Source organism: Notolepis coatsorum (genome assembly GCF_963971535.1).
Source record: "Notolepis coatsorum genome assembly, chromosome: 17".
In the NCBI taxonomy this organism is placed as follows: Eukaryota; Metazoa; Chordata; class Actinopteri; order Aulopiformes; family Paralepididae; genus Notolepis; species Notolepis coatsorum.
This window is the reverse complement of record NC_140181.1, coordinates 70,283,902-70,311,672: the sequence shown is the minus strand read 5'-3', so window position 1 is coordinate 70,311,672 and position 27,771 is coordinate 70,283,902. Positions and strand designations below refer to the sequence as shown.

Sequence of the window (27,771 nt, the reverse complement as noted above, 5' to 3'; positions counted from 1 at the left end):
AGGAGAAGAGCAGGGGGTGGGAGGAGAGCAGGAGGAGAAGAATAGCAGGAGAAGAGCAGGGGGTGGGAGGAGAGCAGGAGGAGAGGGAGGAGAGCAGGAGGAGAGGGAGGAGAGGGAGGAGGAGAGGGAGGAGAGCAGGAGGAGAAGAATAGCAGGAGAAGAGCAGGGGGTGGGAGGAGAGCAGGAGGAGAGGGAGGAGAGCAGGAGGAGAGGGAGGAGAGGGAGGAGAGCAGGAGGAGAGGGAGAAGGGCAGGAGGAGAGGGAGGAGAGCAGGAGGATAGGGAGGAGAGCAGGAGGAGAGGGAGAAGAGCAGGAGGAGAGGGAGGAGAGCAGGAGGAGAGGGAGGAGAGCAGGAGGAGAGGGAGAAGAGCAGGAGGAGAGGGAGGAGAGCAGGAGGAGAGGGAGGAGAGCAGGAGGAGAAGAAGAGCAGTAGAAGAGCAGGGGGAGAGGGAGGAGAGCAGGAGGAGAGGGATGAGAGCAGGAGGAGAAGAAGAGCAGGAGAAGAGCAGGGGGAGAGGGAGGAGAGCAGGAGGAGAAGAAGAGCAGGAGAAGAGCAGGAGGAGAGGGAGGAGAGCAGGAGGAGAGGGAGGAGAGCAGGAGAGGGAGGAGAGCAGGAGGAGAAGAAGAGCAGGAGAAGAGCAGGGGGAGAGGGAGGAGAGCAGGAGGAGAGGGAGGAGAGCAGGAGGAGAGGGAGGAGAGCAGGAGGAGAGGGAGGAGAGCAGGAGGAGAAGAAGAGCAGGAGAAGAGCAGGGGGTGGGAGGAGAGCAGGAGGAGAGGGAGGAGAGCAGGAGGAGAGGGAGGAGAGCAGGAGGAGAGCAGGAGGAGAAGAAGAGCAGGAGAAGAGCAGGGGGTGGGAGGAGAGCAGGAGGAGAAGAAGAGCAGGAGAAGAGCAGTGGGTGGGAGGAGAGCAGGAGGAGGAGGAGAGGAGAGCAGGAGGAGAAGAAGAGCAAGAGAAGAGCAGGGGGAGAGGGAGGAGAGCAGGAGGAGAGCAGGAGGAGAGGGAGGAGAGCAGGAGGAGAGGGAGGAGAGCAGGGGAACGAGAGGAGGGAGGAGAGCGGGGGAACGGGAGGAGAAGAGGGGCAGGAAGAGGAGAGCGGGGACGTGTGCTGTTGCTCTCCCTGCAACACATTAGTGCTCCGTCCTTCACATCATTGAATACCATTACAGCACAATGCAATCAGAGGCTCTACTTAACAACATCAAACCACTCTGCCATTAGCAGGGGGAGGGAGGGACGAATGGTGGGAGAACAGGGATGTTGTAGTGAGATAACACACACACACACACACACAAAGTGCATTTTCAAATGACGGGAAATTGTACAGTGTGGTTTAAAGGAGTGGCAATGCAACAGCTGAAGTGAAAAGTCGTACACCTGGCAGTAACAGGGAAAATGCATAACACATCCCTGGAACCTGATAAACAAGCTTAAAGCCAGGTTAATTTTTCAAGCACGACATGCCGATTTGCAGTTTTGCCTTATTTGAATCGAACTCTATAAGCTTAGTACACACGTCACAAACTGCACGAGCACAGTGTGAAATGTTCCCAGAGAGCAACTTGTAAAGCTGGAGTGATCATGTTGAGCAGAAATGTCCAGGCAGCAGAACAGTGCATAGCATTACTGCACATTCAATATTGATACCGGAGCAGACCCTGTTGCATGCAACACACCGAGCACTGTTCACTCTGCAATGTGAATACAGATGGAACAAATAAAATACCCTTTCTCAAACGTCAATAATATGTATCAACAAGTCCCCCCAGATCAGATGGCATTTGACTTCAATAATGACTTATTACTTATTATTACTAAACAATTCAAAGTAATGTAATGTGCACTGCAGTGCACTATAGCAAACTATATCCCCCTACCAGCACTGAAATAAACGACAATTCCTGTATTTGAATAGAACTGTACAGACTAGAGGTCTCACAATAGTACTAATTTCATAGTTTACTTCCATGGGAACACACATCAATTTGTGTCCAGCCAACAAATAACATTTCTAAAAAAAAGAAATAAAAAAAAAAGATTTGATATTTTCACAAGCCAGGGTATGATGTCGTGGTGCCAGTGGCTGTGCAGATGTGGCTATAAGGTAACGCGCCACCTCCACCCAACACCCTAATTACTCTCCTCCTCAACAGCTCCTCTCCGCTTCTTGTTAAAAAAGACCAACTCTGTCCATCTCCTGTGGAATGGCTGTGCTCCTCCTTACCTCCACAGGTCCGGAACAGGGATGCTCCTTCTCCTCTGGCAACTCCTTGCGTCCACCTTTTTTTCTCTCCCCACCCTCCTTATCTACCAGTAGTGTGTTTCCTTCTCCTCTCTATCAGATTGATTGTGCTCCTCTCCTCCGTGCTGATGATGCAGTGATGGAAAAGCACACCCTCTCGCGGCCGCTCTCTTCTCCCTCCCTCGCTCTCATTGGCTGCCTGCTAGAGGTGACATCACCCTTCTTTCCCTGCCTGCCTCCCTCCCTCCTCTCCCCTCCCTCTCCTGCTCTCTCTCTCCCCTCCGCTCTCCTCGCTGTCTGTGGATTCCTGACCATTCCTTTATTGTCTTCCTACCCCCCCTCCTCCTCCTCTTCTCTCCATTCCCCCCGGTGCACCCCTCCTCCCTCCATCCCTCCCTCCCTCTCTCTTCTCCTCTCCCTCATCCTTCTCTTCCTCCTCTCCATACGCAGTCTCTCTGGCTGGATTAGTGGGGCCAGGTTCCAGGCAGTAGTCCGGTGCCAGAGAGCTCCAGTGTAGAGGCTCAGCCTGCTCCTGTATCTAGCCGTGCAGAGCCAGCATAACAATGCACTCATTAACATAGAGCACGTAGCCTGTGGCCCCGTAGCACTTGCTCTCCCTCTCCCCTGCACCAAGTCAGGAGCTAATAGCCTATACACAGGTTCTGGGATGACTGAAATTAGCCTTTGAATTAGTAACCTCTACACTTCACTGGGTGCTTCCAATGCATGCCGTCACAGGTCCACACTTCTACAGTACCAGGACTTCAATTAAGGACAGTGCAATCAAAGAACAGAACGGCACGTGTGACAAGTGTTATGCAATTCTGATGAATAAAAACGTGTTGCAAATTAACTGCCGTCTTTCATCTGTGTCTGGGAGCGAGTGTGAGTGTGTGTGTGTGTGTGTGTGCAATACATATGTGTGTGTGTGTGTGGGGGGGGGGGGGGGGGGGGGGTATAGATGCAGAGATACACTGATTAGGGGATAATGAGGATGTGTGCAGGGTCATCCGGGGGTTGTCATGCCTGTGTTGTGACATGATATAACACGACTGCCAGCGTGGTTGATGAACTTTGATACAGCAGAGATGGGGGGAGACCGAGACCTGCCTATTTCATATGATACTCACCCTCACTGTGGCAGGGTGGTCTGCACTGATAAGCTCACACACACTGAGTTTAGCTACGGTCCTGGAAGGGGAGAATGAGGGATAGAGAGAGAGAGAGGGGGGGGGGGGGGGGGGACATGCATGCACTCACACACAATGTATAGTGAAAACTATCACACTCCTGAGTCCTGACCACACAGTTAATGGGGCAGCCGCCTATATCCGGTCATAATCCAAGCCATCCTGTTCAGCTGCCGTGGGTTTCTCCACTATGTGCTGTGCCACCGACCAATGCCACTTCGTTCTGGGTCTGCCAAGGTGCCCATCTGCCAAGCGTGCGCCGCCCGGGATGTGCCAGGCAGGCAGACAAAGGCTGCTAAAGGAGACGCCAACGGAGTGTGATTGATTGCAAGGGTTCAGGTAGGTGTGAACCCCTGCCATTATCCTCCGACGTGGGACGATGACAACAATGAAGAGAGGTTGGAGAAGAGGTCTGTGGTGCCGTGGCTGAATGCCAGGACTGGAGACAAAGACTGGGCAGGATGGATGGAACGGGGCGTGGAGATGACGAGGTTATCTGCAGTATTGTGAGATGAGATGTACACTCAGATCAAACTGATCGCCAGGAGACTCCAAAGATATTTCAAATCCAGAGTGTAGCGCTGCCTAGGTAACTCCTACCACAATGAAGACACTGACTAGAGAGTGTAGCGCTGCCTAGGTAACTCCTACCACAATGAAGACACTAGAGTGTAGCGCTGCCTAGGTAACTCCTACCACAATGAAGACACTAGAGAGTGTAGCGTTGCCTAGGTAACTCCTACTACAAAATTAAATCACAAAATTGACACAGTTGAGACTCCATTCTCAGAGGGTCATTTCACCTGAGTGGTCTCTCTGTTAAAGACCTGGCTGTTAAAACATGATGTAATATTTGTGGAGAGTGGAGGTAAACAACGTGTGTCAGAGGAAAGCAACATTTGTGATTGGAGCATCAAGGAAAGAGGGCGGGGTTTGAGATAGTTCAATTATTCTATGGCCTCGTAGGAAGTCTCCCTCCTCTGACTCGATCAATACAGATAATATCTGTGCCGTCTCTCTGTCTCTGCTTGTCTCATCTCCACAGACACACAGCCAGTCTGGCTCTGCCTCTCTCTCTCTCTCTCTCTCTCTCTCTCTCTCTCTGCTTGTCTCATCTCCACAGACACACAGCCAGTCTGGCTCTGCCTCTCTCTCTCTCTCTCTCTCTCTCTCTGCTTGTCTCATCTCCACAGACACACAGCCAGTCTGGCTCTGCCTCTCTCTCTCTCTCTCTCTCTGCTTGTCTCATCTCCACAGACACACAGCCAGTCTGGCTCTGCCTCTCTCTCTCTCTCTCTCTGCTTGTCTCATCTCCACAGACACACAGCCAGTCTGCCTCTCTCTCTCTCTCTCTCTCTCTCTCTCTCTCTCTCTCTCTGCTTGTCTCATCTCCACAGACACACAGCCAGTCTGGCTCTGCCTCTCTCTCTCTCTCTCTCTCTCTCTCTCTCTCTCTCTTCCCTCCAAAATAAGACCCATATGGATCTCTATCACTCCACATTATCCCTGCTCTGCTTCCTGACTCCACCAATAAAATGATGGGATGAGAGAGAGATAGGAATGAATCACTCCGACCTCTCAGTACCTGAGTCTATATGAAAACATTCCTCTCGGCTGTCATTTCATGCGTCATGTGCTCCCGCCCCTTTGTCAAAACCAATAGTCCAAGAGACTTTTTTTTACCTGCTCTTTCTCACGCTTTCTCAGGATCTTCCTACCATCTTCTTTTCCTTCCTTGCTTCCTTCCTTCCTTTCTTCCTTCCGCCCTAACCTCACTGTAAGTGAGTCAGCTGGAAGACTGGAGAGGAGAGACGGAATGATATATGAGAAGGAGGGAGCAGAGAGTGAGAGTGAGGGAGAGAGAGAGGGGAAGGCTATGAATGAACAACTTCGAGACTGGGGCTTGCAGGAAAAAGAGTTGCGCTCAGCAGAAAAATTAGAGAGAAAGAAAGAGAGGAGGGTTCCATTAGCTGAACGAGTGGAGGAACGAAACGACGCAGTAGGGTGAACGGGTACAGCGTCGTTCCAGCTGGGCCTGTAGGCTCAGGGAGACTGGGGGGACGGAGGGATGGGGAGGAAATATATTGTTAATAAAACACAAAGGTTTTGTGCCCTGAGGATAAGGATAAGGACAAACGCTTTATGAAGAAACCCAAGCCTATTACTGGAGGAGAGCCTCTGCTGGGGAACTGCACACTAAGCAGATAGAACACGGCCCATAGTGGCCCCCGAATGCCATCAGCACCTTCAATGGACCCGGGATGTGAGCTCCAGGTATTGACAATGCTGCTACTGATACACGACCACATGGCCAGTAGGCTACTGGCCGCAGGCACGTGCACACATAGAGCCCAAGGGGTGCTCGAGCACCTGCCCTTTTGAGCCTCATAAAAACCGTTGCGCATATAGACTGCCCTTCCAACTGAAAAATGTCAGGATTGAATAAAAATATTAGGTAAAGAGAGAGAGATGCCCCGTATTCCATTGCAGTTTGCACGGCCTCCTCAGCGTGCCTCTCCGCGGACCTATATATTTTATGCATAGCGTGGGTGCTGATGATGATGATGATAGAAACCTCTGTGGCGCATACAGTTGAATGCTGGTATTACACTCACTGAGGGACACGAAGAAGTCAAGTCCGATGGGATTTGGGAATCTCAAATACAAATCGGGATTGGAATAAAAAATGCATTTATGCAGCACTTCTTGGGGTCTGTAGGGTAAGCACTTATCCCCTCCCCCCTGAACATTTATGTAGATGTATGGGCCTTTTAAGTCAGTGATAAAAGTGTCTCTCAAGGATAAGTGAGCTCCTGCACTATTATTATAGTTCAATATTCAATCCAAAGGGCCCCCAAAAATCGGGCTTGCACGCTTTGTGCGCTCGGTTGGAACACACAGGTATAGTGCCCTTTTCAGCCTTTGACCACCTGCCCCTCTAAAGTCCTGTGCACGTCCCTGGCCGTCACAAACTTCACAAACAGACCCAGGCCTCTTTGATGTGAGCTGCAGGCGCTCACAATGCTGATGCTACCTGTAACAACGCACTACCGATAATGGCCACCGCAAACCAAACGTGTAGATACTATAGGCACTGAGAGCCGGTATACTGCATGGCTTATCAAGTGGGAACCTCCCTTCACTGGTGTTTTGTTGAGTTAGGCCCATGACACCTCGGGAAGCCTCAACAGATCCACCCCCTCTATACTTGCTTCCATTGCCTATGACACCTATACACCTACACAAACTATGCCTAAGGAAATGAGTGGCCCAGGGTTGTCCTGTCCTCACGTTGAAACAACACAGTGGAGTAAACAGGTACAGTGTGGAACCCGCCTCTATAAATATATAGAGGAATATTGAGGGAAAAGGGAGTTGTGGATGAAATATGGAAAGATGAGAAGAATAAAAGGTACCAGGGAAACGAGTGATGGCTGGAGGTAAAGTGAGATGTGAGCTACCTTATAAGTGTGTGTGTGTGTGTGTGTGTGTGTGTGTGTGTGTGTGTGTGTGTGTGTGTGTGTGTGTGTGAGCATGCGTGCGTACGCGTGTGAGCGTCAGACAGAGATATATGCAGGCAGGGAGAGGGGAACAGCATAAGAAGTGAGAACGTGCTGGGAACGGGGAAGAAGCACTGAGAGTCGAAAGGGGGCGAGAGATGAAGCGGTAGCAGTGAGCGGACAGTGAGAGGAGGTAAAGGAACTAGATAATGATACAAGGGAAAGAGAGAGAGAGAGAGAAAGAGAGGGGGAGCAGCAGACAGACTGACATGGTCAGTTAAGCTGTAATAACAGCTCCTTAGTACAGGCTTCCAGATCAGCATTCAGTGGATAGAAAGATATCAGCCTGCCTAGACTGCACTGCAGCAGGATTCTAGATGAGAGGACTTGTCTCGCTTCTCGCCAGCTTCTTCCTGATGCCTTCCGACTGTTGTATATCCATGTTCCCAAACTGCACCCTTTACCGGCCTAAGATGTTCAGTTTCTCTCTCCTCTCTGGATTTGACAGCCGTTAGTGTGGTCGCTGGAGTGGTTACTCAATAAGAAGTCATACTTTTGCTCATTAGGGAACGTTCGTTTTCAAGTCTAGAGCGACCAATAAGAACCCTCATCTAATAGGTCATTGCTTAGCTTTACACGTTTCCTACATCACAACGAACCAGGCTGGAGGCTAGTCCCCCCCCCCCAGGTAAGAGGAAATCAGGTTGAATGCAGGTTATCACAATTCATTTAGCAGGCAAATGCAGTAAAATCCTGAATGATTAACTATTGCAAATAGTTATACAGTAGATCAAATGAGAGTAATATTGTGCAGAGAGGAAGACAGGTTATCTCACCTATAGTCAGTATCTCTATCAGATACCATTTCTCTATCAGGGAAAGAGAGAGAGAGAGAGAGAAGCACACATACAGAGAAACAGAGGGAGGAGAAAGAGGGAGAGAGACACAGAAACAGAGGGAGGAGAGAGAAAACAGAGAGAGAGAGAGAGAGAGAGAGAGAGAGAGAGAGAGAGAGAGAGAGAAACAGACAAACAAATAGAGAGAGTAGTCAGGGAAATACAGAACTAGAGAGAAAGAGAGACACACACGCACAAAACTGAGAGAGAGTAATCAGGGAAAGAGAGAACTAGAGAAAGAGAGAGACACAGTGTGCTAGCCTCTACACTCCTACCAGCCGGGCCGTGCCTACATAGCCCGTCAGCCTGGCTGTAGCTGGGTTGCTGATGTGGCCGGCTGGTGTCCGCTGGTCCATTGATCCAGTTAAAGTCATTAGTTTGGCTGGAAGGTCAGTCGGCCGTCTCTTGACCGGCCCGTTAATCACTCCTTAATTGAAGGGGAATTAGTCTGATTCAGTTTCCTGCCATGCTCTGAGTGGCCCCGGCCGCCACACAGGACCACCACTTGGTTCTCTGAAGCATCACATTAGAGCACGTTAAAGGCATGGAAAATAGCTGGGAGTCACTCTCAGACAAGACAGATGCTCCCCTGGCAGCGTTCCTTCCCCCGTCTGCCCAGAGGTCAGGAGATGACGTGAGGCGAGGTCAGGTGGTCGTCATCAGAGAGGAAGAGGAGAGGAGCATGGGCAGAAGAGAGGTCATTATTTGGCAGAACAGAAGGACGGTCCTATATCTTACACTGCGCCGCGCCGTGTGGGGATTACATCACCCTGTCGATTTGCGTTTTATTACAGTGTAATAAAGTGGCCATAAAAACTCTACTAAACATAGATGACGTTAGATTAACTTGGAACTGCGGTCACTGGACCTATCTCAAACCCTGCCGTCTTCCCTTGAGGGAAGCGACAACCTCATTGGAGGATCAAGAAAAGAGGGTGGGGTTTGAGATTACGGTCCATTAATACGGCTAAATCTGACTCCTTCTCGTTCCGTTAAAACGAGTTCCCCGCTTCAAAAATCATCCTTTTTGAATGGATGAATCTCGGGCAGCAGCAGCAGCAGCAGCGTGGCTCCAGGTGGGTCATAACCAGGGGCAGATTTAGGATTGTAGGAGATCCGGGGTTTAGCCCAGATAGGATTTTTTTTTTATTTCGACACCACAACCTTTAACTTATACCACCACCTTAAAGCGGACAAAAGGCACTAGAGAACACTTAAATTCACACCCTTTAATTAATGAAGCAAACTATAATAATTTATAATAATAATAATAATAATAATAATACACTGTGTTTGTATAGCACCTTTCATACAAGAATTGCAGCTCAAAGTGCTTCACAGCAGTACAAAAAGACAGGCATAAAATGAGCACAACATTGGCAGATCAAGAGCAATGCATAAAGTGCAGACATAAAGCATAAAATAGATAGCAGCAAAATAGACAAAGTCAAGGTAAGACATAGAACATTAAATCACATCGTTTTTCATATTAGGATCTAAGATCTAGGGTTAACTCGCCGAACGTTGAGCGAAAACCAGAGTATAGTCGGGTTTTCATCGTTGTTTCTTTTATTCGATATTTCAATTCATAAAGACATGCCGGCAGCCTGTGTTATCACTGGGGATGGGTCTGAGATCTCAAAAGTCCAATACCGCCGCCTAACACCTTGCGGCTGCTATTGCACTCCATTTGAAACGATGTGGCTTGGTGTCTGTCATTTTGGAAATGACACCAGACCACCCTGAAACTACACTCATATTCATGACGGTATAAAACAGAAATGTATGGATGGAAAAATTATCTGTTTTTTGCATCTTGACCGGAAGAAACTCAATGACAATCGACTATATTATTAGATCCATATAGCTATAATATATAATATAGCTTTAAGCCTGCAAACACAGCCACGTATCCCCATGTTAAAAGGCGCTGGCCTTTCAACAGTAACAGCAAACAGCGCCATCTGGCGCTGAAAGTGTTAATAGGCGTCTTTGGTTACGGTTTGATTATCACTGATACAAAGTAAAATAGTGCAGTGCAATAAAATAGTTAGTAAAATAGAATAAAATAATGCAATAGTGCATTGCAATAAAATAGTTATCATCGTATTTTTTCAGGAGGCCGGTAAGGAGTGCATTACAGTAGTCGAGTCGGCTTGAGATAAAGGCATGGATCTGGTTTTCAGCGTCCTTTTGATTTATAAATGGCCGTACTTTAGCTATGTTTCTAAGGTGGAAGAATTATGTTTTTGTCAACTTGTTGATTGTGATTTAAAGCTTAGGTCTGAGTCTACCATAACACCAAGACTTAACTCACTCAAATACAGTTAGCAGCTGGATAGACTACAGATGGAAATTAGCTTCTGCTAAATCTGGTGCAAACATATTTGCATGTAACAATGATTAATTGTCCCAAAAAAGAAAAAGAAAAAAAGTATAATTCTTTTTTTGAAAATTGATTCAGGGCTTTTCAGAAAACATTCGGGGCTTGAGCCCAAGTAGCCACCCCCTAGCCCCGCCCCATGACCTGCCACGTACGAGGGCTAATCGTTTCCAAGAGACCACCACTTGCCTTTTCTAAATGCCACAAGGTGCCCAATGCTGTGCCACGGAGGACGTGCAGGGCAGCAAACAGATACAGAACACTGATTCCTCTCAACCCAATGGTAACACACACACACATAGTGACCTTTACAGTAGACATACTGTGTCACTTTTGCTTTGTGGCTGGACCGGAATGTGAGGTCTCGGAGTTTTTGTGTTTGTGCATAGCGTGTGGTTGTATATGTGTGTGTGTGTGAGACCAAAGGCCATACTACAGCTACCTGATGACCATCTGAGTCCAGCCATCCCCAGTCATCACTCCATCCTTCCCCTGAGGACACAACACACATACATGCATGCACACGCAGACACACACACACAAAACCTTTATCAATGCTGTATGAGTCCGAGTATATTACACAATACGTTCACTTGAGAGGCATTGAGTAACCAAGGCCTTGTCAGTGTGTGGGAGACACGATGGGAATCAGCTGTTATCTCCTGAGGACAGCGGCAGCCTTGTCTGCTCCTCCTCCTCCTCACAGGCACAGCGGAAACGGCAGCCTGACCGGGAGGCGATGACAAGTCAGACACTCCAACTGCCATCTTCCCTCTTGTCTTTCCTTTCACTCCTTGACGACAGGGAGCATAGGGTTAAAGAGATAGGATTGGTTGGGTATCAAAGCACAACAAGGATCTTTGGTGTCATCGATTTCAAGGCATCAAAAGATGACGATATTGGATTCATCGAATGAGAACTCTTTATTTATTTTTCTTTCCTCCTCATCCAATTGAACATGGAGGGATTTTGGCTTAACCCTTTCACTATCACAATACAGACTGTTAACCATTTGGCTACCACACTATAAAGGGTTAACACTTTCACTACCACACTACAGGTTAACTTTTCACTAACACACTAGACGGTTAAACCGTCTGTAGTGTGGTAGTGAAAGGGTTAACCTTCTATAGTGTGGTAGTGAAAGGGTTCAAAAGCAGGCACTAGTCACACATTTCAAAACAGAAAACAATGTTTCGTTGCACAATAAAATGTTGCTTTTGCTCAACAAAAACAATTGAAAAAAATTGCTTTGCTTTGGAACTAGTATTGAATGTGAAATATGTCAAAACCAGTGTCATATCCAGTCATACAAGACAATATATAATAAATCCCCCACGGAAGAAGATATGAAATATTAATGAGAGCAATATTCTCTTCCAGTATGATTAGTCAACAAAGTCACTCGCCCAGATTTCCAGCGGGATGCTCTCCACTGACAGATGAACCTGAAACTCCGCCATGAGTGAACTAAGCTTAATTAATAGGGAGGGACAAGACAAGACGACCTAACTGTCAAGTGCTGTCCTCTGGGGGCTGTAAATAACGCTACTGCCAACTTCTCTCTGATGTAAATACTGCACACGTTAACAGGATTAATATGCTTGCAGAGTCTCCTCATTGATCAATCTAAAGATAAGAGGTGGTCCCCTCCCTGGTGGGATCCTCTAGTGGTCCCCTCCTTAGTGGGTGCCCCCCCCCCCGACCCCGGTGCACTTGGTAGCAGGATCACAGAGTTCAGATAAAAAGAAATGGTAGAGGATGGTGCACTCTGCCAAGGAAATGGTTAATCACTGCCATCATCCCCCACCCCCCTCTCCCAGAGAATAAATATCACCATTCAGCCAATTAAGAACATTAAACCAATTACTCTAATGAACTGACTCCCACCCCCCCCACCCCCCCTCCCCACTACAACAAGCCTTTTCATTCTGGCTCTATGGCAGAGAAGCCTTTTATCATTTTGTTTTGTGAGGCTGTGATATCGTGATTTATTTACTTGGGAGACGCTGAAAGCGGCAGCAGCAGTAGAGTGTATTAGGCTGAGAGCATTTTGGCTCATACACACAAAGCAGTCTTTATTAATGAACCGTCCCCCGGCCTCCGAGCCACTATCTGTCTAGTACAACACAGACGATGGAGTGTTATGGCCGCTGTGTTTTTCCATCTATATCATTCTGAATTTTGGGGTCCTGCAGTTGACTTATTATTTTTGACTAAGTGACTCCTTTATTATTTATTTTACTCATAGTGAGACTGAAACAAGGCAGCGCAGCCTGTGACCAATCACCAATTGGTCACCCCAGTTTCCCCAGTCTGGAAGCATCAGTGGCTTCAAAACACACAAACAAAAAATCACTTCAGTTGTTCAGCCCTACAGCATGTCTGGCGCATGACATGAATCCATCAGAGGGAAGGGAGTGACTTTGCTAGAAACAAAAATGCATTGAAGTGGCAGTGAAGACATGACAAGCAGGGTACTTGTGTTTTGTGTCTAATGATCGCCACCTAGTGGTGTGGCCTGTGCAGTGCGGTTCAACTGGATAAAATAACCCATTTGGCAGCAAGCAGCCTTGAGATCTCAATCACTGCCAAATCATGACAGGGAAATATACAACCAGAGTGGTTCTGCATAATTGCTTCAAAGTAAACAAGGAAAAAAGAAATGTCCCAGAGCTACCAGACCACTATGAACCCAAATTGTGAGAGATGCTGTAGTCAAATCCTCTGCCAATACAATCCCCAGGATGGAATACCGATTTATTCTTCTACTTTAATTGGGAATTAAAACCAGTCACCGCAGCACAACGGATGCCTCTGGTATGTGTGCATGTGTGGCCAATAACCCGCTGCTAAATTGCATCTGCTCTTCACTCAGGAGGCCAAACAAGTCAGCTGGCTAATCTAAAACCAGATCTCACAGTGGAGCCCCCCAGCATGACGGTAGTCATTTAATTTGCCACGCCGTGGCACACGCCAAATCATACACGGTCGCTGCTATTCTGCTACTGGTGTGTGGCTTTTCAGAGAGGAGGGAGGGGGGGGGTGCAGAGTAGATTGAAGCAGGAGCAAAAGTAGCACTGGTGGTGATGAGGGAAGATTGGATTTCCTCCACTGCAGTGTGTTCTGAAGTGGAACAAATGCAGCATGCGAAAGCAGGTAGGAGACAGAGGCACACAGAGCAGGTAGGCAATGGAGGCACACAGAGAGGGACAGAGAGCAGGTAGGAGATGGAGGCACACAGAGCAGGCAGGAGATGGAGGCACACAGAGAGGGACAGAGAGCAGGTAGGAGATGGAGGCACACAGAGCAGGCAGGAGATGGAGGCACACAGAGAGGGACAGAGAGCAGGTAGGAGATGGAGGCACACAGAGGGACAGAGAGCAGGCAGGAGATGGAGGCACACAGAGCAGGCAGGAGATGGAGGCACACAGAGGGACAGAGAGCAGGCAGGAGATGGAGGCACACAGAGCAGGCAGGAGATGGAGGCACACAGAGGGACAGAGAGCAGGCAGGAGATGGAGGCACACAGAGGGACAGAGAGCAGGCAGGAGATGGAGGCACACAGAGGGACAGAGAGCAGGCAGGAGATGGAGGCACACAGAGCAGGCAGGAGATGGAGGCACACAGAGCAGGCAGGAGATGGAGGCACACAGAGGGACAGAGAGCAGGCAGGAGATGGAGGCACACAGAGCAGGCAGGAGATGGAGGCACACAGAGGGACAGAGAGCAGGCAGGAGATGGAGGCACACAGAGGGACAGAGAGCAGGCAGGAGATTGAGGCACACAGAGGGACAGAGAGCAGGTAGGATGGAGGCACAGAGGGACAGAGCAGGTAGGAGATGGAGGCACAGAGCAGGTAGGAGATGGAGGCACACAGAGGGACAGAGCAGGTAGGAGACAGAGGCACACAGAGCAGGTAGGAGGAGACGGAGGCACACAGAGAAGGTAGGAGATGCAGAGCAGGTAGGAGATGGACAGAGCAGGTAGGAGATGGATGCACACAGAGCAGGTAGGAGGAGACGGAGGCACACAGAGAAGGTAGGAGATGGACAGAGCAGGTAGGAGATGGATGCACACAGAGCAGGTAGGAGACGGATGCACAGAGAGAGCAGGTAGGAGATGGATGCACAGAGAGACATGCAAACTGCAGACATGCAATGCTTTAATGGAGCAGGAGGATCATCATGCTATAGGGTGTTATCTTTAGTGTGGGGGACCACACCAGGATAGACTGGTGGGGGGAACAAGACTGGGCAGGAGAGGCCACAGGCTACTTTCAAAGAGCTTCAGAACAGAAGTGGGCATTTTCTTTATAAACAGAACACACAACATGCAACATGGGGGTGTGAGCCTGTCTGCTGATGACAGAGGCCTTTCATTGAGGTGCAGATGGTCAATGAGTACTCTCAGCCTCAGGTCACAGACCTAACCAGTGTAGAGACTGGCAACACAAGAGGCAGACCACACACTCATCCGGTCATCATTGATGTAGCAGTGAAATTCAAGACACTAGTTCAAATTCAACATTGTGCGCCGACCTCCATCGCTCGTCTGTAATCCGTCAGAAACTTTCCATAACGTCATCTGCACATCCATCAGGGGCTCGACGATGGCTGAGAAGGGAGACTGCAGGCTGTGTGACTTCATCAAGGATATACACAGTTGAGCCTGAAGGAGTACACAGGGGCCCCTGTCACCATGGTTACGAGATGACAACACTCCCTCCGAGCTCCTGTCAAGACTCCCGTTAACCCATTCCACCCAGAGGCACCAGAGAGCAAGACACGCAGTAGTCTAGGATGACATTAACAACGATGCAATACGACTAAAATACGACTTCAACCAATGCATTCAGTCTATTGCATTTCAAAATGTGGGCAGTGTTGTGTGACCTTATCATGGGGTACATACGGACTGAATCTAGTGCTGGGGTTACCATCTGAACCCCAGACAGGCCAAGTATTGTATTTAAGGAACTTAACACAGGAAGGAATTCAGGGGGAAGACAAATACTTGATTAAGATATTATTAGTAGCAGCCAAGAAAGCATTGACGAAAATGTGGTATAGAGTAGAAGCACCGACAAAAGAACAATGGACAGAGATAGTAGGGGGGATACAGGAAATGGAGAGAATCACACATAGGCTGAGGCTACAAGACGAGAAGTTTGAGTCAAAATGGGAGAAGTGGGAAGAGTATAGGAAGAAAATAAATTACATCACAGGAGTGAAAAGGAGACAAGAGAAATAGAAATCGAAATGAAAATGAACTATGAAGGTACCAAAGAACCCATGTCACTTTATTCTTTTATATCCTTTTTTTTCTCCCTTTAGTTAATTCATTTTAGGTCAAAACTCTTCATTTGATTTTGATATTATTTTCTACTATCAGCTATATCTTTTAGTTCTTATCTGTCGAATTGTATTGTACTGTCTCTTATAATTTTGACCGCCAATTGTAATGTTGTACGTGGATGTTTGTTTGTAAATCAAGAAACTGATAATAAAAATGTAAGTATATAAAAAAAAAACATCTAAACTCTAACGCTCTTGAGGATGACCATTTTAACCAGAGAAAAAAAAGAAAAAAAAACATAATTCATCTTATCTGACTGGAAAGTCAAGATAACCATACTAACCCATATTACAAAGGGAATGTCGATCTCACTTAAAGTTGAAAACGTACAAGTGTGATTTACACACAACACGTATAATTGGCTGGTGGAAGTTCAAACAGACAATGGACTCCATTTTATGCATTTATTCATGTAGTTATTTTTTCACTCTCTGATTCAAAGGCTCAAGGCTGGGTCAGCGATTTAATAGCCAAAAATACTCTAGAATTTATGGTTAATGTCTTTATCTCCTTCAGTTGTTCTCTTCATTGTTTTTTCTTTGTACCATCCTTCCTTAAAAAATGCCACAAAACTTTTTTGAAAAGTGCATTTTCGTGAACATCTTCAAAACATCTTCTCAAGTTGTTCTCTTATTCCCCGCCCCCATACAAATGTCCCCCCGTCTTCCAAGGCCTGTGAGGTCACAAATTTGCAACAAGAAACAAAGTTTTTTCCCCAAAGGTTTTATAACCATCCTGTTCACACAAACAACCTTCTCCTTTTTTTTTTTCTTTTTTTAAACACAGCCAGAGAAGAACAAAAAAGATTAAACATAATAAACTCCCAAACCTTTTGTACAGAGAAATCAAACTAAATGGAGAAAATGTCTTTTTTTTCTTCTTTTTTATATTAGTCCATGATGTTTTGTGTTTTTTTTGTGTGTTTTTGTTTTTTATCCTCTGAATCCGCTCTCGTGGGTTTGCCATTAATTCGGGAAGGGAGACACCGCTTTCCGTGTCAACATGAGGCTCTGTGTATAGTAGGCAATGTCAATCAGTCCATTTCGCTTGCTGGTTTATATCTCGTTTCTTTATATGGATTAGAAAACCAGTACGTCTAGGCCATTCAACAAGTACTCCAGTAATGTCTATGATAGTAGATAGTGCGTGTGTGGCGTGTGTGTGCACTTATGGGGTCGTCAGTGTGAATCTGTCTGCATGTAGGCGAGTCTAAACCCTTGTGTTTGTATGCATGTCTGTCTGTATGTCTGCATGTATGCATGTGTGTTAAAGAGTCTCAGTGTTTAAGCCAGTCCGAAGCCCTCTGAACATTCCTGAATTGCCAACAGCAGCATGTGTCTCAGCTTCTCGTAGCTCTCATAGGCTGGAAGATCCAGCTGGTTAAAGCTAGGGGCAGAGAGAGAGAGAGAGAGAGAGAGAGAGAGAGAGAGAGAGAGAGAGAGAGAGAGAGAGAGAGAGAGAGAGAGAGAGAGAGAGAGAGAGAGCGAGAGCAAGAGCGAGGAGAGAGAGAGAGAGAGAGAGAGAGAGGAGAGAGAGAGAAAAATAAAATGTTACATCATGTGTGTCTTATCATATCTACCCACATTTCCTTTCAGTTCTACAGTAAGGATGTGCACAAGTCAAGATTCTTTCAGTTCTACAGTAAGGATGTGCACAAGTCAAGATTCTTTCAATTCTACAGTAAGGATGTACACAAGTCAAGATTCTTTCAGTTCTACAGTAAGATGTGCACAAGTCAAGATTATTTGACTCAATTATTCTGTAGCTTCTATGATCCAATAATTATCAGCTTTTATTAATTTGCACATATGCATATATCATTAGGCATGAGCACAGTGTTCTATGTAAGAGATAATACACAATGAGGTGTGCGGTTATCGAAAAAGAATGCACAACGCTGGGACTAATTACTGGTTTGCCTCCAAGAAGTGCATTATGTTTCCATAACCACACACCCTCAGTGTATACTTATACAATGGCCACTTGCCGAAGACAAAACATTTTAATATATTATATATATATACTAAGGCTGTCAAAGTGAACGTGCTATTAACGCACAATTCTTTTAACAAGACTATTTTATTTTTTTACGCAAGATTTTTTTTATTTTTTTTTATTAACGTTTTACTAGACTTCACTCGGGTGTATTATTGATACTCTGATACTATGTTCGTTTCTGACTCAAAGTGAGAGAGTGAGAGTGAGTGAGAGAGATGAGGTAGGGGCAAGAGAGAAAGAGAGCTGGGAGTGTGTGAGAGAGGGGGGTGTGAGTCCTCAGCCCTTGTGTGGGTGAATGTAACAAGTTCCTAACGTTTTCTTTCCCCTATTATTTCATGCACACTTTATTCATTGTTTTAAATTATTATTTTCTTTGAAGTTATTTTGTGCATCACTCCGTTTTGAATTTGATGCAAATTTGCAATGCATGAGGGTCATCCTTGTGTTAAATGGCTGCATAAAGCAAGCATTTGTTGACTCTCATGTTGATAAGAGTATTAAAACTTGAAAAATATCCGTTTAAGGTAGATTTAGAACAGATAAAAAAATATGCGATTAATCGCAAGGTAACTATGGACAATCATGCGATTAATCAGATTAAATATTTTAATCGATTGACAGCCTTAACCTCTTAACACTTTGAATGCCGACGACGTGTATTGTCGTCTTATAATGCCCCCCGTTGAGTGCCGACGACGTGTATTGTCGTTTGATTTTTTCATTAGCGATCTGAATTCATATTTCATCAACCGAGTCTTCCGTTGGTACAGCAGCCCCTCTAGGAGCCCCGATGGGAAAAAACTGCCCCCTATCGTCTATCCCTGTGTAACTGCAGGTCAGTCGATTATACTGGGAGATCCCTGTGGGGGGAGCCTACTGGCTCCATTGTGCTGGCGAGCCGTCTGATGATGAGGGATTTGATCGAGAGTTGGAAAGCAGCGTGGAATATATATTTACAGCAGCCAATAATCAATCAATAAACACGATCGATATTTGGAATGGCGATCAGGAATTGGAATAATCTTTTTGGAGAACATCTGATCTAAGGTAAGGAGTCTATGTTACCAGTTTTGGGGTAATCAGAGCTGTATTCACCGAGATATCAGCATGTGCCGTGTGTGTGTATGCGTGTGGTGTTGAGGAAATGGATACGATTTTTCAGCCCGCCTCTATAGCGTGCATAAGTACACATACTATCGATAATCTAGCGTTTATTTGAAAACGATTCATAAAATGACAACGTGTCTAGTGTATTCGAGAATATTCCAATAAAAATGCCGTTTATGGGGGAATCTTAAAAATTTCTGAAAATCTTCGAGAGAACGATAGCTTTTCGAAATGCTATAAAAAAGGATATGAACCGATTAAAAAACAATCCGTTTCGACAATGTTGACTGCAAACAAGTAATTGATAAGCGACGGGCAGATTAGACAAATAGCCATCATTTAAAACATAGATTATGCGTTTTTAACGCTAACATTGAAGTGGATGATGGCATTCAACGGGGTAAAAAGGTAAACAAGGCCGGCACTGAGTGTTAAGCCAGAGCCCTATTTTCGGAAAATCCGCCTAAAATGTTGTTGTGTCGTTGCATGCCGACTAAAGACCTCTCTAAAGAGGTCCTGCATTATTATTATTATTATTATTATTATAATAATAATACATACCTAAGTAAATGGAAGATTGCTCCACTTCTACAAGGTTCATTTGCATGTTCTTGGTATCTAGGGACATCTATGGATCTCATGGAATGTATTCCCAGTCCAAAAATAAAAATAGGCTACTAGTTTATCTTGAAAAACTCTTGAATCTAGGCCCGATCCATAGATGTGCAAGTTGGCTATAATAAAGGTAATTTCTAGGCCTCATATTCTATAATAATATTTCAAATTGCATGGGTCCGGATGGCAGAATTCAGTACTGTATCTACAAAACCTTGTTTAATCATCTTCCCTTTATTAATTTCCTTAGATTTTTTGTACACGTGATCTCAAGAAGGTACTGAATGAGCTCAGTGGCAGTTTTTCATGTCTGGTTTTAGCATGGTGTTATTCACCGTCAAAGATGCAAAGAAAAATCATAATTCATATTCTCCTTTGTTTCATCACAATTTAAGCAAGCCTAGTAATAGACACAATATTTCTGACACTGGTAATACATTCACTGAGGTCCATAGATGTCCCTAGATAACAAGAACATGCTAATGGACCTTGTAGAAGTGGAACGATCTTCCATTTACTTAGGTATGTATTTTAGGCGGATTTTCAGAAAATAGGGCTCCGGGCTTAACACTTTGATTGCCAGCGTGGCGTGCACTATTTATTGTTGGATGCCACCACCCACTTCAATGATAGCGTTGTGAACGCATAATCTGTCTTAAATTATGGCTATGTGTCTAATCTGCCCGTCGTTTATCAATGACTTGTTTGCAGTCAACATTGTCGAGATGGATTTTTTTTTTATTATAATTTTTTAATAATCGGTTCATTTCCGTTTTATAGCATTTTGAAAAGCCCTCGTTTTTCAGGAAAATATATAGATTCCGTGATAATCGCCCTTTACTGGAATATTCTGGCATACACAAAAAACGTTGTAATTTTTCGGCCTATTTATGAATCGTTTTCAAATAAACGCTAGATTATCGATAGTATATGTGTACTTATGCACGCTATAGAAGCGATCTGAAAAATATATTCTCATTTCCAGATCAGCGCGCACACACAGACACACAGGGCACACGTTGATATGTCAAAACAGATCCGATTACCCCAAGACTGGTAAAATAAATTGCTTACCTCAGATCAGATGTTATCCAAAAAAATTATTCCAATTCCTGATCGCCATTCCAAATATCAATCGCGTTTAGTGATTCAGCGTTGGGTACTGGAAATACATAATCCACGCTGTTCTGAGGGTCGGCGATCAACTTGGGTCTCTTCAGATGCTTCGCCGGAGAGGTAAGATGAGGAGGCTGCCCCCCCCCCCCCCCCCCCCCCCACCCATCAGTCTAAACCAATGGGGTGCAGTTACACAGGGAGACGATAGGGGGCGGTATTTTCCCAATTGAGCTCAGAGAGAGTCTGCAACACTAGCGTGAGGCTCGATTGATGAAATATGAATTCAAATCGCTAATAAAAAAAATACGACAAACAAGCGCTATATGTCGTTGGTGGCACTCAACTGGCGGCATGAACTAGCGACAAATCACGTCCCTGGCACTCAAAGTGTTAAGAGGTTAATATATACACAAAATATATGATACTGTAGCACATCCTACCTGGTGAGCAACATTGTTAGTTTGGTTTGTTTAGAGTGAATATAGTGCATTTAGTTTGGCTATAAGGCCCATTAATGTGCATTTATAATGTTAAAACATGCCAATAGCTTTTATACCTTTACAGCAAAGAAGTCTAACTGAAAGTTACAAGTCTCAAGTATGACATTGCAACATTCTTTTTCCTTCACACACATCCCAGTGGGTGTTCATGTGGTTGAGTGGGGAGCCGGATATTTACCAGGTATGAGCAGACGGCAGGCGGTCGGTGGAACGGTCGTCACGGTGGATCTGGAACTTCTGGATACCGTTCATGCCCTCCAGAGCAGCGAAACCCTGCAGAGGCACCTTGGACGTGCCTGTGACAAACTGCAAGAATTTGGCCCGGTCCGCCTGGTCGAAGGAGCGCAGGGCCCTCCAGAACCACTGGATCTGCAAAGTGGAGAAGACAATGTATCAAAAACGGGGCTATTCTAGATTGGTTTTGTACAATCATGGAGTCCTATAGGGTTTCTAGTAGGAATGCACCCATCAGACTTTTTCAGTGCAGATACCTGGACCCGATACAGAGTACCGATCTGATCCATTACTTCTAATGAACAGTATAGACCAGGGGTCAGCAACCTTTACTATCAAAAGAGCCACTTTTCCCCCCTCCCACAAAATAAAATGCTCAGGGAGCCGCACAACCTATTTACCCTTAAAATGAAGATAAGAGTGTATAACGTTTTATATATCCCCAAGCATACCCCACATTTAGCATAAAACGCCTGACAATTGCATACCCAAAGTAATTTGCTATTTATTATACTTTATTACATGGCGTTTTCACATTCGCCGAAATGCTTGCTTGTGATTGGTCAATAGCGCTCGTCAGAGGTCCGATATTACTCGATAACGGACCTCTGTGGAACAATAATGACCACTGTGCGCAGCTGTTCGCAAATCAAGCCCCACTGACGCACTGTTTCAGTGCAATTAGACACACCTGCCGGGCTGCCGGCGATAATAATAATCACTTTATTTGGGCTGACAGAACCACAGAACAACTGTGTCTGCATTTGATCTTGTCTTGTCGATTTTGTAAAATGAATTAGGTATATTGTTAGTAAGTTAGCCATGTAATAAGCGGGATAATGTATAGCTATACTCGGTCATCATCGCAAAATAATTGACCTTCACTGACGTTTAAAACACCTCGCCGAGGCGGCTCGGTATTTTAAACTCTGTGTCGGTCAATTATTTTGCGAAAATGACCTCGTAACTATACATTATGCCTTACTTATACCAGGGGTCAGCAACCTTTTTGACATGGAGTGCCGGTTTGAAATATAGTTGTAACTAGAGTGTGCCTCAACAATATTCAATTTTTTTTTTCATAATCAGGTATTTTTAATGATAATTTGTACATTATTACATCATTATTGTTATTATTAACAATATTATTATGATGGTTGTATCAACCCTAAATCTGAGTTGGGGGGGGGGGGGGGGGGGGGGGGTGGAATGCAGACAAACAGCTGCATACAGTGAGACCATTTCACTCACATTTGCCCATTCATTTTTGGACACATCACACACATGTGTGTACTGTACGTGTGCCGTCATAGCTCCACCTACAGGCCTAATGGAGAACACCAGGATGTGAATGGAGGGTGAATGTGAGGTATATCGTGTAAATACGTTTTGATTGATCGCTTAGACTACACTGTAAAAAAAAAATTATAATATATATGATTACCAGAACTTTAAACTTTAAAATATTGAGTTCAGTTACTGTGCATTAAGGTTCAGTTTTCAATCCATAATAAGTTAACAGAAAAATAAGTACACAACCACATTATTTCAACCTAATAAAACTGTTTATTGTCATTGTTTTAAGAACACAAGTTGACTTGGTAATACTCATTTTGAGTAAAAAAATTGCTTTTAACAGGTGCAATGTTCAATGAAATAGAAAAATAAATAATAAAATGTGTTGATTAATCCCACTTCAATGGTGACCGTAATAATGTTTTTATTATAAGGCTCTGCAAATGTTACTGAATGATGTAGCAATGTATTTCCAGCTAAATTGAAATAATAAACAAATAAAGGGTCTCAATTAAATATGTGGTAGTAAAAAGAACCTGTGGGAGGATTTCAACAAGATAAATGCGACAACAGTGCAAAATATTTCACTATAATATTTCAAAGCAATTCTTTTTTAAATGCTGCCCCGTGCCTATGAAAATGCCCCCTATGCAGGCACGCGTGCCTAGGGTTGCCTACCCCTGCTTTATACTTATAGCACACCGTTTGTTGCATTAATGGAATTATAAAACAAAAAGAAAAAGATTTACTTTTCATTGCTGTTTTTACCGGTTATAACAAAGGAAAACCTCAAACTCTTATGAAGAGTAAAAAGACTGGCTGTGTAGACCTATTTTTAAAAAAAACACAGAAGAGGAGACAAAACACTGGTGTCTGTAGACCGACTTTGAAATAAAACCCTGAACTATGCAGCTCTATTAGAGTCCTTCCCTTATTTGTGGAAAATATATCAAATAAAAAGTAAATTTTTCGTTGTTCGCAAATTTCGCACCACATATCAGGCATACAGGTAAGCCTGCATCGTTAGTTGTGAAAGCAAATTAATCTGTCCACGCTGAATTAAACCCTCTATTTTCCTCAGACTTTCCTTTTTTTGGATTTATCCATGGTTAGCTTACTGGGGGGTCGGAAACTCAAGATTAGCCACTTGCAGACGGCAGGGAGAGGCGCGGGGTGTTACGTACTGTATATTTTTGTTGAATAAATATTTTTGTTGATGAAATATTTTCTCATTTCAGTGTCACAATATGACATCGATCTCAAAAAGATTTTTTTTTGGGCCAGGGAGCCGTAGCTGATTGGCTAAAGAGCCGCGGCTCCGGAGCCGCAGGTTGCCGACGCCTGGTAGACATTTGACAGTCAAAAAATATTTATATAATAAATGTTTCTCCATTAGAAATAGTGTGCAAATAGGGCGGCTAAGTGGCGCAGTGGGCAAGGCGCTCGCCACTAACGCAGGAGATGCTGGGTTCGAGCCTAGCTCTCGGCGTTGCTTCCGGCTTGGCTGGTCGTTCATACTAATACAATTGGCAGTATTAGGGGGTGGGAAAGCCGGTGGGTGGGGATCGGACGTTGTGGACAGCGACTCCTACAGGTCGGTTGGTGCGCCTGTACAGCAGAATCAGGAAGCAACGGGGGCAGTGTGAGCCTCCCACGTGTTACTCCTCGCCGCTGAGAGATCGCGCTGTACAGGTGAAAAGATGCGACAGCTGCCTCCTCGTGTACCGGAGGGGACACGTGATGCAAGGCTTGGTCCACATTGCAGCCGACCAGTGGGAGGCATGGTCTAACAACGTTCGAGACAGGGGAGGGTAATACGAAATTGGGATGGGAGAAAAATTGAAAATGGGGAAAATAAGTAGATAAGAAAAAAAAGAAATCGTGTGCAAATTTGCTTTGATTTCTGGCATGTTAGACGTGTTTCTTAGTATTGAATTTTTGTATCGGGGAAATTCTGATACCAATATTCTATTTTAGAGGTGTGGATCAGTGTGGCAACAGTATACAGAATTACAAAGATAAACGTTGTTTGCATATTAACACATTTGCATTAGAAATGCATAAGCACGTCCCAGCAAATTGTAATTTGTTGCCATAAACCCAATGCATTACCCATACGAATGTCATGGCAACCACTGAGCCATTTACCCCACATTGAAATGTTCCAAATGGGGATGTAACTAGGAGTTACGTTTTGCAGTGGGAGGTGGTTAGTGGCTAGAAGCTTTTTTTTTTATCCACTTTTTCTCCCATCCCAATTTCGTATTTCAAATTCTTCCCTCCCCTGTCTTGAACGTTGCTAGACTATGCCTCCCACTGGTCGGCTGTAGTGAGGATAGAAGCCTTGCATCACGTGTCCCCTCCGGTACACGAGGAGGCAGCCTGTCGCATCTTTTCACCGCAGCAGCTCGAACTCAGTGGCAAGGAGTAACGCGTGGGAGGGCTCACGCTGCCCCCGATACAGGGCTCTACGCTAACCTTTTCCCCAAGGAGCACATGTGCACAATTTAGGAGTACAGTGAAAATATTTCAAGTAACAGTTTTTTTTTTTTTTTTTTTTTTTTTTTTTAACAAATGTATATTTGTACTGTGCGTGCATGTGCAAACGGGACACACATCTGTGCAATAGCACATACCACCAAAGTCACTGGCCCACTGTGTGCATGTGTGTATCTGCGTGTGCAAACGGGAATGGGACAGACATTTGAACTATTAAGTGATTAATGCCTACTGTGGCAAAGTTGTAGCCAACAACTAGGCCTAATAAAAAAAAGTGACATTAAACAAAAAGGAGACACTGGCATTAGCACCAGGGCCATCAGTAGAGGGGACTGTAAGGTGCCTTTTCGGTATACTACCTTTGCTAAAACTGTGTTCACTGTTAAAAGGTGGTAACTACTGGAATAGCCTACCAGTTGTGATTAGAGAGTGCCCCACATACTCCATGTTCAAGACTCATCTGAAACTGCATCTTAAGGCAAACCAGAATTGTGATCATTTTTAATCTGATTTAGTTTATGTAACTTGTTTCTTGTTTTTATTGTTGTTTTTATCATTGATTGTCACAATGCTTTTACCCTAAGCAGGCTATCTATTTATTTATTGAAAGAATTTTGCTGTCTCCTGGTGTAAATTAGCTCTTGCTACAACCCTGCATGTTTACATTTTGTACTTGATGTTCATTAACACTTTGAATGCCCATCACGAGATATCTCGGGTTATTTTTTTTATTAGCGATCTGAATTCATATTTCATCAACCAAGTCTACCGTTGGTAAACCTGCCCCGCCAGGCGCTCAGAAGTGAAAAAAGCGCCCCCTATCGTCTTCCAGATGGTAATGCACCATTTTGGATTGGACTCAATGAAAATGGACGAGAAAAAAAAACTCCGGAATCCACATTTTACTTCTCACGCATGTAACCGGAGCCGATCAGATTCACTCTGGACCCTCAGCACAGCGTGTAATATGCGTTTTACAGTATACGCGTGGGATCAATAAAAGGATAGATTTTTGGAATGGCGATCAGGAATTGGAATAATCCATTTGGATACCATCTGATCTCAGGTAAGGAATCTATTTGACCAGTCTTAGGATAATCAGACCTGTTTTCACAGAGATATAAGCTTTTCCCCTATAATGTGATATGGCTGTTTGACTGTAAGAGCGATCAGGAACTGAGAGAATCGATTTTCAGCTTGCGGCACAAGCGTGCACACGTACACATATACTATCGATAATCTAGTGTTTATTTGAAAACTATTCATAAATAGGCCGAAAAATGACAACGTTCTAGAATATTACAGTACAGGGCGATTATCATGGAATCTTTTTTTTTCTCTTGAAAATGAGGGCTTTTCAAAATGCTATAAAACGGAAATGAACTGATAAAAAAACAATCCGCTTCGACAATGTTGACTGGAAATGAGTCATTGATAAGAGACGGGCATATTAGACACATAGCCATAATTTAAAACATAGATTATGTACATCATTATACCCCTCTCTGCCAGCTCTATTTGTCTATGGAGAAGTTCCCCTTCTTTGCAGGGCTATAACTTTTTAAATTGTATTGCTAAATTGACATTACTATGGCCCATTCAACGTCAATTATCTATCGTTCAGGACGTAGGAACGTTATACTTTTTCATTCACATTAATACTAAAATACGGTCTAAAGTATAAATATGTTTTTATCGTTTTCTGCAGCTTTCTCCAGAACGTGATTTATAGCCCTAAATGCATTATATTGATGATCAAATACAGTTTGATAGCGATCTGTGCGAGATAAAAAATGTCAAATGGACGTGATTCTAGAAGTTACTACTTATCATCTGATGTTGACCGGATGGGGGGGGGGGGGGGGGGGGGGGGGGGTCGTTTATAATTCCTTGGCCAACGTTAGATGATTCATCTAGTGTGGGTGATATGATCATTAGAGCAGTTTATATCGAACACGGTAAAAAAAAACGCTGAAACTCACCGTAGCTTCCTCGTAGTGTTGGGCGATGAGCGTGGAGCAAAAATATTCCCATTATGGGATGTTGAAATATGCGATCCATTTCCAGGTTGTATAATAGTATATACGTCCAAATCATGTTGTTTATAGAGTTATTGGTAACGGATTGCTATCCATTGTGTCTAGCTCGAGTCCCGGGACTATTAGCGAGTGATCGGACCGAATTGGAATGAGCACCAGCTTCCGTTTCCGGTTTGGGCGATCCGCCGATCGGCCACCAGATGGCGCTCTTGAACCGTTGGAGAGTTGAGAGGGGATCGACAGTAGATCTCAAGTCTCCGGGGGAGAAATATGATTGCGATCACAGATTTTTGAAATATTGATCTCAATGACGTGTTACGGCGTCATTGGCAGAATTAGCATGGCGGGGAATGACGAGTTTAGGCGTCTCTGGCAGAGAAAGTGTTAATGCTAACATTGAAGTGGATGGTGGGCATTCAAGCACTAAATGTGTGCCCCCTGCTGGGCACTGAAAGTGTTAACACATTAACTGCCACACAGTTTGCCCCTCTCATACCACTCTCTGCCACCACTCTAAGCCTATGGAGATGTTCACCTTCTTTGCAGGGCTATAACTTTTTAAATTGTATTGCTAAATTGACATTACTATGGCCCATTCAACATCGATTATCTATCGTTCAGGATGTAGGAACGTTATACTTCTTCATTCATAGATTCATAGGAAAATACCGTCCAGAATATAAATATGTTTTTATCGTTTTCTGCAGTAATTCCTAGAACGTGAGTTATAGGCATAAACGCATATATAGATTATCAACTGCCGTTTGTTGCCGATACACGATATATTAAAAATGTTAACT

The 27,771-nt window shown here is 44.6% G+C and overlaps 2 protein-coding genes across 13 annotated transcripts in view; both read right to left on the bottom strand.

Annotated features, from left to right (window-relative positions):
- Positions 1–2,359, bottom strand: part of l1cama (L1 cell adhesion molecule, paralog a) — a 71,928-nt gene extending 69,569 nt beyond the window's left edge. Inside the window, 1 exon segment of the mRNA XM_084333872.1 lies at positions 2,223–2,359. The gene's annotated coding sequence lies outside the window, so the exon portion shown is untranslated.
- Positions 2,360–15,973: 13,614 nt separating this feature from the next.
- huwe1 (HECT, UBA and WWE domain containing E3 ubiquitin protein ligase 1) overlaps positions 15,974–27,771 on the bottom strand; it is a 145,280-nt gene continuing 133,482 nt past the window's right edge. For all 12 annotated transcript variants that reach the window (XM_084333864.1, XM_084333868.1, XM_084333859.1 and 9 more), the window contains 2 exons: positions 21,082–21,272; positions 15,974–16,953 (listed from right to left, as the gene is read on the bottom strand). In XM_084333864.1, the coding sequence (XP_084189990.1) occupies positions 16,851–16,953; positions 21,082–21,272 (294 nt within the window). In that variant the 3' untranslated portion in view covers positions 15,974–16,850. The remainder of the gene's footprint in view (positions 16,954–21,081; positions 21,273–27,771) is intronic.